The 10,000-nt window shown below is 37.6% G+C and overlaps 1 protein-coding gene across 1 annotated transcript in view; it reads left to right on the forward strand.

The window, feature by feature from the left end:
• The first annotated feature begins 488 nt into the window (after positions 1-488).
• stx10 (syntaxin 10) overlaps positions 489-10,000 on the forward strand; it is a 20,521-nt gene continuing 11,009 nt past the window's right edge. The window contains exons 1-4 of the mRNA XM_080029262.1: positions 489-555; positions 1,400-1,475; positions 4,073-4,166; positions 6,734-6,828. Of these exons, the coding sequence (XP_079885388.1) occupies positions 521-555; positions 1,400-1,475; positions 4,073-4,166; positions 6,734-6,828 (300 nt within the window). The 5' untranslated portion in view covers positions 489-520. The remainder of the gene's footprint in view (positions 556-1,399; positions 1,476-4,072; positions 4,167-6,733; positions 6,829-10,000) is intronic.

Below are 10,000 nucleotides of genomic sequence, written 5' to 3' on the forward strand. Positions count from 1 at the left end.
TACAGTGGCCTTCAAGGACAAGAACAATTCTAAATGTTAAACAATGCACCTGATGACATTCCAACAATGACACTTTCAAGATGGCGGCATTAGGCCTTGGTCCAAAATATGCAGAAATATGGACATATATGAGACCCTTTCTAAGGGAAAAAAAATTATTCAAATTTTTTTTTCAGCTATTATGCACTAAATTAAATGTATTTATGGATATTATAATTACTTTCTACAAAATCTGCTAGGAAATAAAACCCAAAATTCTACACACTGCAGGTTTAATGTATGGTTCTTATTTGTATTACTAAACACCTATATTTTATGTGGCCTACTTCTTGTTGAAGATGTAAGAAATTAAATTAAATGTATATAATTAATTAGATTGTCATAGGCAACACATAACCATAACTGTGTGATATTGAATCAGCTGAGTAACAACTGGGTGACAGATTATTTGCATAGTGTCACCGTTTGAACTGTACCCGCTGAGTGCGCATGCGCCGGGAGCGAATAGGAAGCAAGCATCATGTCGATAGAAGACCCGTTTTTCGTTGTGAAAGGGTAAGAAATGTATTAAATTAAGACGTAAAAACTCCGCGCTACCTCTTGACAACTCAAAAAACGTACACACTCAAAGCTCAACCTGACAGCGGGTGGTTTTAATTCGCCATTTGAACATAAAGTTACATAAGCGAAGTTAGCTCCACGGCTAGCTCAGGCTAACTAGCAACCAGTGCTGGTAGCCAGTCGCGTTGTAGCCTACTTGTTTGTTTTAGACTTACCACAGAGTTTGTTTGGGTCTAGCTAAAGTCTGGGATGTGTATTGTTTAATGTTTAACTTGCCTTTCACCTGGGAGGCTGTTGTCAAGCTGTTGTCAGGCAGTTTACGAGCCGTTGCGAAGTTTATAAGAGGATGTGAACGTAGCATGTGTATTTGTTTTGGTTAAACCGAGGGGTGTAGTCCGGTGTGTGAAGGGTGAAGTGGGCTAGTTTACAGTATCAGGGGGGCTATGCTATTAATGTGTACGTGTGTGTGTGTGTGTGTGTGTGTGTGTGTGTGTGTGTGTGTGTGTGTGTGTGTGTGTGTGTGTGTGTGTGTGTGTGTGTGTGTGTGTGTGTGTGTATATATTTGTCTGTCTGTCTCTGTCTCACTCTCTCTCTCTCTGTGTTTGTGTGTACGTGTGTCTGTATGTGTGTGTCTGTCTGTGTGTATGTATCTCTGTCTGTATCTCTGTCTGTCTATCTGTCTGTCTGTCTGTGTGTGTCTGTCTGTCTGCCTGCCTGCCTGTCTGTCTGTCTGTCTGTCTGTCTGTGTGTCTGTCTGTGTGTCTGTCTGTCTGTCTCTCTCTCTGTCTGTCTGTCTGTTTGTCTCTCTGTCTGTCTGTCTGTCTGTCTGTCTGTGTAGGGAGGTGCAGAAGGCCCTGTCTCGAGCGCGTGGCCTGTTTGATCGATGGGAGGAACTGCTGCAGGAGGGAACACAGGTGAGCACCGATACGTCACACTAACGTCCTCTCCCTCCTACATACTCAACATGTATAAACTACATACTGTCTACTTAACCATAAAGCCCTACTAACGTCCTCCCTCCTACATACTCAACATGTATAAACTACATACTGTCTACTTAACCATAAAGCCCTACTAACGTCCTCCCTCCTACATACTCAACATGTATAAACTACATACTGTCTACTTAACCATAAAGCCCTACTAACGTCCTCCCTCCTACATACTCAACATGTACTACATACTGTCTACTTAACCATAAAGCCCTACTAACGTCCTCCCTCCTACATACTCAACATGTATAAACTACATACTGTCTACTTAACCATAAAGCCCTACTAACGTCCTCCCTCCTACATACTCAACATGTATATACTTACATACTGTCTACTTAACCATAAAGCCCTACTAACGTCCTCCCTCCTACATACTCAACATGTATATACTACATACTGTCTACTTAACCATAAAGCCCTACTAACGTCCTCCCTCCTACATACTCAACATGTATATACTACATACTGTCTACTTAACCATAAAGCCCTACTAACGTCCTCCCTCCTACATACTCAACATGTATATACTACATACTGTCTACTTAACCATCCATTGTGTATGCGAGGTTCGTCGGACCGTTTACACTGAAGTATACAGAAGCAATAAAGAATTTAAAAAAAAAAAACTTCTGTGTCGTTGAAAAGACGCAATGCATTGTGGGGCGGTTGAGTAGGAAAAGTATCCTGTCAATCCATACACAAAATCTTCCCGGAAATTAGTACTCATCCGGGCATTTCTCACCTGCACAAACTCGCATACACAACCGTCGCATACGTCAAAATTAGTACGAGTAGGACGTTAGTAGGGCTTTTAGTGTGAGTAGGACGTTAGTAGGGCTTTTAGTATGAGTAGGACGTTAGTAGGGATTTTAGTATGAGTAGGACGTTAGTAGGGCTTTTAGTATGAGTAGGACGTTAGTAGGGCTTTTCATACACAGCAATATATCCTCTAACACTGCACACATCACTGCTATCGCTATGGCAACTATGAGCCAATCTAAGTCACGTGCAGGTGGTTTACTGGTAATATCCCTTTACACATTACACCTTTTAAACCTCAAAATCACTGAATGTCTCAAAGACAAGTCTTTAACAATCATATTGTGGCTGTTGCATCTAAAAATATTATACATTATTCGTTGTTGTCTATTTAACGTTTTTGTCCGGACACACGCACACGCACGCACACACACACACACACACACACACACACACACACACACACACACACACACACACACACACACACACACACACACACACACACACACACACACACACACACACACACACACACACACACACACACACACACACACACACACACACACATGTTCCATTGTCTTACTACAATGAGTCACGTCTTGCATGTAAACATCGTGCCTCAGTATTAGCGCTTTGTGTGTTCTGCTAATAGACTCTGAATCACCAGCCACATACACAGGTGTTTTTCTAAGCATTCAATCGTACTAAAGACTTTTTCTTGTCTGATTGCAGCGTTGCCAAGTCTGCTTTTATACGCGACTTTGGTCTTTTTTTTTTTTTTTTTCTTACAAATATTAGTTCATGCAGGTTGCAATTTTTTTTGGGCTTGATTCTAAAGTGTAGTTGCTTGTTTAAAGCTGCAGTGTGTAGAATTTTGGGTTTTATTTCCTAGCAGATTTTGTAGAAAGTAATTATAATATCCATAAGTACATTTAATTTAGTGCATAATAGCTGAAAAAATGTTTTGAATTATTATTTTTTCCCTTAGAAAGGGTCTCATATATGTCCATATTTCTGCATATTTTGGACCAAGGCCTAGTGCCGCCATCTTGAAAGTGTCATAGTTGGAATGTCATCAGGTGCATTGTTTAAAATTTAGAATTGTTCTTGTCCTTGAAGGCCACTGTAGCTTCTGTTATTATTCGAAAGGGGTGGGGTTACCCAGGGAGTGTTGCATTCTAGAACTTTGTAGAACTTTCTTGATGATGTCATATTACACACTGCACCTTTTAAGCTTGCTGCCCATTCATTAAATGAAGTTTATTTTTTTTTTTTTTTTGTTATTTCTGGATTAGCCTTCCTTTGAGTGATAACTACATTTCTTTTACAATCCAAACAAAGTAGGCTTAGTGGTTCTCCCTTCGTACAATGAATATGATATAGAAAGTTAAAGTATTCAAATGAAAAAATATGATTTCAGAAGAAAATCCCTTCATGAGATCTGGCAACAAAAGAGGCTGAATGTTTATATTGTACGTATAATAATGTCTGTCTGTCTGTCTGTCTGTCTGTCTGTCTGTTTATGTCTCTCTCTCTCTCTGTCTGTCTGTGTGTCTATGTCTGTCTGTCTGTCTGTCTGTGTGTCTATGTCTCTCTCTCTCTGTCTGTCTGTCTGTCTGTCTGTCTGTCTGTGTGTCTATGTCTCTCTCTCTGTCTGTCTGTCTGTCTGTCTGTCTGTCTGTCTGTCTGTCTGTCTGTCTGTGTGTCTATGTCTCTCTCTCTCTGTCTGTCTGTCTGTCTCTTTCCCTCAGGTGAGCCGTGATGAGTTGGACTGGAGCACCAATGAACTGAGGAACTGTTTACGAGCCATAGACTGGGACCTCGAGGACCTCAGTGAAACCATCAGTATCCTTTCAAATAAGAATAGAATAGAATAGAATATATTTATTGCCATTTGCACAGGTACAAGTACACGTGCATTGGGATTCTTGTGCGAATCTCCCTGAGTCAGCTTCAATAAAAACAATGTTATATATAAATAACATTACAACAGGAAAATTCAAAAAAGAAATAAGAAATCGTAGAAAAATAGAAAATAGCTATTCTCTAAACAATTTTTTTTTTTAAAACTACCCTGCGTTCCAACACCAATACTAGCTACTATTTACGTCACGTGGTGGGTGCTCCCATTATTAAACTTGACAGATAAGTGTAGAAGTTATAACAGAAATGGAGTCAGGAGATTTTATTGCACTTTTTCATTGTCTAAGAATCCAACTAAACATTACATTTTAAGGTGCAGTGTGTAATATGACATCATCAAGTAAGTTCTACAAAGTTCTAGAATGCAAACCCACCCCTTTTGAATAATAACAGAAGCTACAGTGGCCTTCAAGGACAAGAACAATTCTAAATTCTAAAGAATGCACCTGATGACATTCCAACCATGACGCTTCCAAAATGGCGGTGACAAGTCCTTGGTCCAAAGTATGGAGATATATGGACATATATGAGACCCTTTCAAAGGAAAAAAATAATAATTCTAAAAAAAAAAATCAGCTATTATGCACTAAATTAAATGTACTTATGGATATTATAATTATTTTCTACAAAATCTGCTAGGAAATAAAACCCAAAATTCTACACACTGCAGGTTTAAAGAACAGTCTGTAACCAGAGTAGGAATACAGTATCCCTGCTGCATTCCAATCCCCATACTATGTACTATTTAGTATGGTAGAAAAAAAGATTTAGGATGTCCCGATTCTTGTGGCCAGATTTAGTATGGTTAGAAATACCCGGATGTTTTACTACATCCGGCCGAGATTTTTGGTGTTAAAATCAGCATGCTATTCTGGGCGATTCTGTCCCACAATCCATTGCGCACGTGAAGTGACGTCACATCGACGAAGCCTCCGTATGAAAACAAACGAGGATGTGACGGATGTAAAAGCAAGAGGCAAGATCAAGGCGCAATGTTAGGATGAAATAAAAGAGTAAAAGTATGTCCCAATAGTATGCCTACTGCATCCTAACTAGATTATTTTTATGGTCAGATGTAGTATGTAGAATAGAAAAAGAAAGAGTATGAGATTTGGAACGCAGGGTATATTTTCCCCCTCCCCCTATCTCCTCATGACCGACACAACACTATTTTTAAAACAAACAAAAGCTTTGTCTGTATTTCCTCTCCTCTCTCGTTCTCTCGTTCTCTATCCAAGTATTCAGGCGATGTCATGAGCTTCTTTAGATCCGGAACCATTTTACTTACATGATAGTTATGCAGAGATAAGAATTACAAGAGACACACACACACACACACACACACACACACACACACACACACACACACACACACACACACACACACACACACACACTTATTATATGTACAATAGAAACAGAAAAAGAAATACAAAAAGACCCTTTGAGTATTTAGAAAAAATGGCGGTACATTTTCTTTTTGATAGTTAACTATCTTCAGGCGAAGGAAGGAAAACAAGTTGCTTCCTTTTCTAGTGGTTAAACGTGTCCTAAGGCCACGAGGAGGAGGAATGACTGTGGTTATTATATTTTACAAAGAGATGTTAGATTAGACTATAATTAGTTTTTTGAACTTGTAGCACTATAGCAGGCACTGTGTTGTTTATACAACTCAAGAAAAAGACCAGTCTGGATTTTTCTTCAATCTTTATCTCTACATTACTTAATGAAAATGCTCTAAATGACAATATTTTGGGGGGTAATTTGGTAGATATGTTGTCAGTAGTTTATATTATAAAACCAAAATGTTCATTCTACTCAAACATATGCCTATAAACAGTAAAACGAGAGACACTAAATATTTGAAGTGGTCTCTTAATTTTTTCCAGCGCTGTGATGGCTTGTTTCAACTACATAAAGAAAACAACATTAAAATGCTGTTTCCTTGTGATACTGTATGTAGTGTAAAAAGTATAATTATTAAATTGTGGACATATTCACTATTATAAATCAACACAAAAATTGTTCTAGATAAATTTCCTGTGCTTTATATTAGCATTTTCCTTGTCGAACATATTCTTCTCCTTAGATTATATAAGCTGTTTTTAAATAAATGCATTACAAGCATTTTGAAAGAGCTGCAGAGTTTTAAAAGTTAATACATGATGGACAGTTTGAAACCGGGGAATATGAGAGTTAATTTTTACTATACATTTTTATTTTTATGTATTACTTTTTTTGGTTGGTGTTTTTCACCACCTGTTTATAATAGTATAGTTTCAGGCACACAGTTGAAATAGGGAGAGAGAGAGGGGGGGAAGACTTGCAGTAAACGGCCCGGGCCAAATTCAAACCTGTTTCAACCAGGACTTTTACCCTAAATGGTACACACTCTACCAGGGCAGCCCAAATCCATAGTTTACATACAGTCTATGTTAGAAACCATCCCGTCTCTGTGTAGTGTCCGTTTGGCCCTTAACTCGTCCCAGATATCGTGGAGTCGAACCCGGGGAAGTTTAAACTGGTGGACAACGAGCTGCAGGAGAGGAGAGCCTTCGTAGAGAGGACCAGGACGTCTGTGCAGGTAACAACACAGCAGCACAAAAAACTTGGAATTATTTGTGATTTTTATTTAAGAAATAAATCTTTTATATTCCAACTGATACAGGAGGGTTTGTTTTTCAGATTATTTTAGGGAATTGGAAATGTATTATTGATTTTTTTTCTTTTTATATTCAATACATTTAAAACGATTAAAAATAAACCCTCTTTTTGTATTTTTAAAATGCATGTAATGGAAGAAATTAAGTCCTTGCCTAGAACATTATCTACCTCCTGGTAAAATAAAATATCTGAACACCTTAAACTTGCACTCCAAATGAAATGTATAATTGTAATATTTATTTTATATTTATATTTTTATTGCACTATTTTCATTAGTTATTGTTTGTAACCTGGCGCTGTACATATGCAATAGGTCTGTCTCAATTTTCAAATCAAATCAAATCAGTTTTATTTGTATAGCCCAATATCACAAATAGACATTTTCCCTCAGTGGGCTTTACATTCCATACAGTACGACACCCTCTGCCCTTACACCCTTAGCTCGGCTGAGAAAAAAACTCCCAGTAAAAAACCCTTTTATTGGGATTAAAAAATTGAGAAATCTCAGGGAGAGTTGACAGAGAAAGGGATCCCTCTCCCAGGACGGACATGCTGCAATAGATGTCATAAGTAGAGAAAATCACGAAGGAATTTGATCATTGACCAGATGTTTACATGGAAGTACTAAAGTAAAATGTGAATAGTGAATTGAATGTTTAGTTTAGTTTTTATTTATTTGCACAATTAAAAAAAGAAACATACACAAAGAATGGCAAAGAATACAAATAACATACAGTGCAGGGAGAGGCAGAAAACCCGATGGGCTTATTTGAAGCCTCCACCTAAATAATGTTAAAATTTCACAAAGTTATAAGGAAACACAACATAAACGTACAAAAAAATCATATGACTACATAAAGTGATAAACAACTAATAATAACAAATTATATATAATAACAACATAATAATAACATCAATATAAAAGCAGAAAATGTGCGTGTGTAAGTGAATGCTCACTCTAGTGCAAACTACCGAGTAGGTATTACAAAGGGCGTAGGAGAGAACAAGGAAGTTATTTAGCAGTCAGCCAGCGTTCCAGTCATTCCTGGAATTCCTCCATGTTGCATAAGGACGGCAGTTACATGCAAAACAACTGTTGATCACGTGTTCAAACAGTATGTCGTTAGCCTCGTAGCATAATTGCCTGAATCATATTTACTCTACTTTACCTTTACTCTACATCTACTCTACATCTATTTTACCCTACTCTATAACCCTTAAACCTGCAGTGTGTAGAATTTTGGGTTTTATTTCCTAGCAGATTTTTTAGGTAGCTGAAAAAAAAAATTTAATAATTTTTTTTCCCTTAGAAAGGGTCTCATATATGTCCATATTTCTGCATATTTTGGACCAAGGCCTAGTGCTGCCATCTTGAAAATGTCATAGTTGGAATGGCATCAGGTGCATTGTTTAAAATTTTGAATTGTTCTTGTCCTTGAAGGCCACTGTAGCTTCTGTTATTATTTGAAAGGGTTGGGGTTACCCAGGGAGTGTTGCATTCTAGAACTTTGTAGAACTTTCTTGATGATGTCATATTACACACTGCACCTTTAAAATATGACTTAATTATGCTGTTAGGTTAACTGATATGTAAAATACAAACTAAACCACTTAAAGGTGCAGTGTGGAAAAGTTTTTTTTTTTTCAGTACAATCTTGGTATTATTAGTTTCTGATGGCTTTTTATTATTTTGTATAACCTTAGAATGAGCATTTTGTATCTACATAGGAGCGGGGCACACTTAACTTAAACTTAAAGGCCATATGCGTTTTTATATATAGTGGGCGTCCTGGGGAAATGCACCTGTTGGAAGACCAAGAAGAAGAAGTACTATAGAATAAATAACTAAATACATCTTCACCTCATCACTTGATATTGTGGAAAGACTTGAGGCAGTGGTGGACAATGCCATCTTTAGTAATTATAGCTTCTTGTCCTTGAAGGCCACCGTAGCTTCTGTAAATTCTCCTAACGTGCGGGGTTAACAAGAGAGTGTTGCAATCTCAAATCTCACCCCTAGATGCCCCTAAATACACCTATCTTACACACTGTACCTTTTTAAACTGTTGTATAGTCATTATGCACAAGCTCTGTCTCCACACACACACACACACACACACACACACACACACACACACGGGGAATGTTTTCTTTTGAATGGTGTTGCCCTTGGTTACAAGTGGCCCATGTTGGAAGAGAGACGGTTACACAACGCATAGCCCCGGGAGACCTCTGTTGTGTTTCGGCAACTCGAGTGTTTCTAATAAAACACACACACACACACACACACACACACACACACACACACACACACACACACACACACACACACACACACACACACACTGTACGGGTCAGACAAAGTCAACAGTTAGTCTAAGAAGAAAAAGCAGCAGCTGCAGCTCCCAACACATTGTCTGTGCCACTGAATAACTTACACTGTCTGTTCTCAGCCGTTTGGAGTGTTAGGAATTGAATTGGAAAAAGGTTTTTATTTCTAACAAGCAAAGAGAAAGAAAAAAAGCTATAATAAACAATAAAATAAATTAAACAAGTGGACAGTTACAATATAAAGTGATATTTACACACGATGAAAACCACACAATGAAAATAAACTGTCAAACACTGACTTTACCCGTTCGAAAAGGGGTGAGAAGAAGAAGATTTTTTTTTTTTTTTTTTTTTTTTTTTTTGGTTTTATAGTTTTTTTACATATGGACAAAAAAAAACAGAATAAGTTAACACATACAATACATACACACACAACACCCAACCCCCTCTCCCCTCCTCCTTCCTCCTCCCCCTCCCCCCTCCCTCACATAAACAGACAAGGAATACAGAAAAAAAAGTGAAATAAATAATTAAGACAAAAAAGATAAACTTATTTAATCTCACCCCTCCTCCCTTATTTATTCAACCATAAGAAGATAAGGAAGGAAGACATTTAATTGATTCAAAGTCAATACCTGTCAGTTAGTTGACCTGTGTTGTGTGTAGCTGGTAATCGACTGTTTTAGCTGAATTTAAACAATGGCCACACTTTTTGGCACAAATACGTTTGTTGATTTTTTAAATTTTTTATTTACTCTTAC

The sequence above is a fragment of the Ammodytes marinus genome (genome assembly GCF_949987685.1).
Source record: "Ammodytes marinus genome assembly, chromosome: 6".
NCBI classification, from domain to species: Eukaryota; Metazoa; Chordata; class Actinopteri; order Uranoscopiformes; family Ammodytidae; genus Ammodytes; species Ammodytes marinus.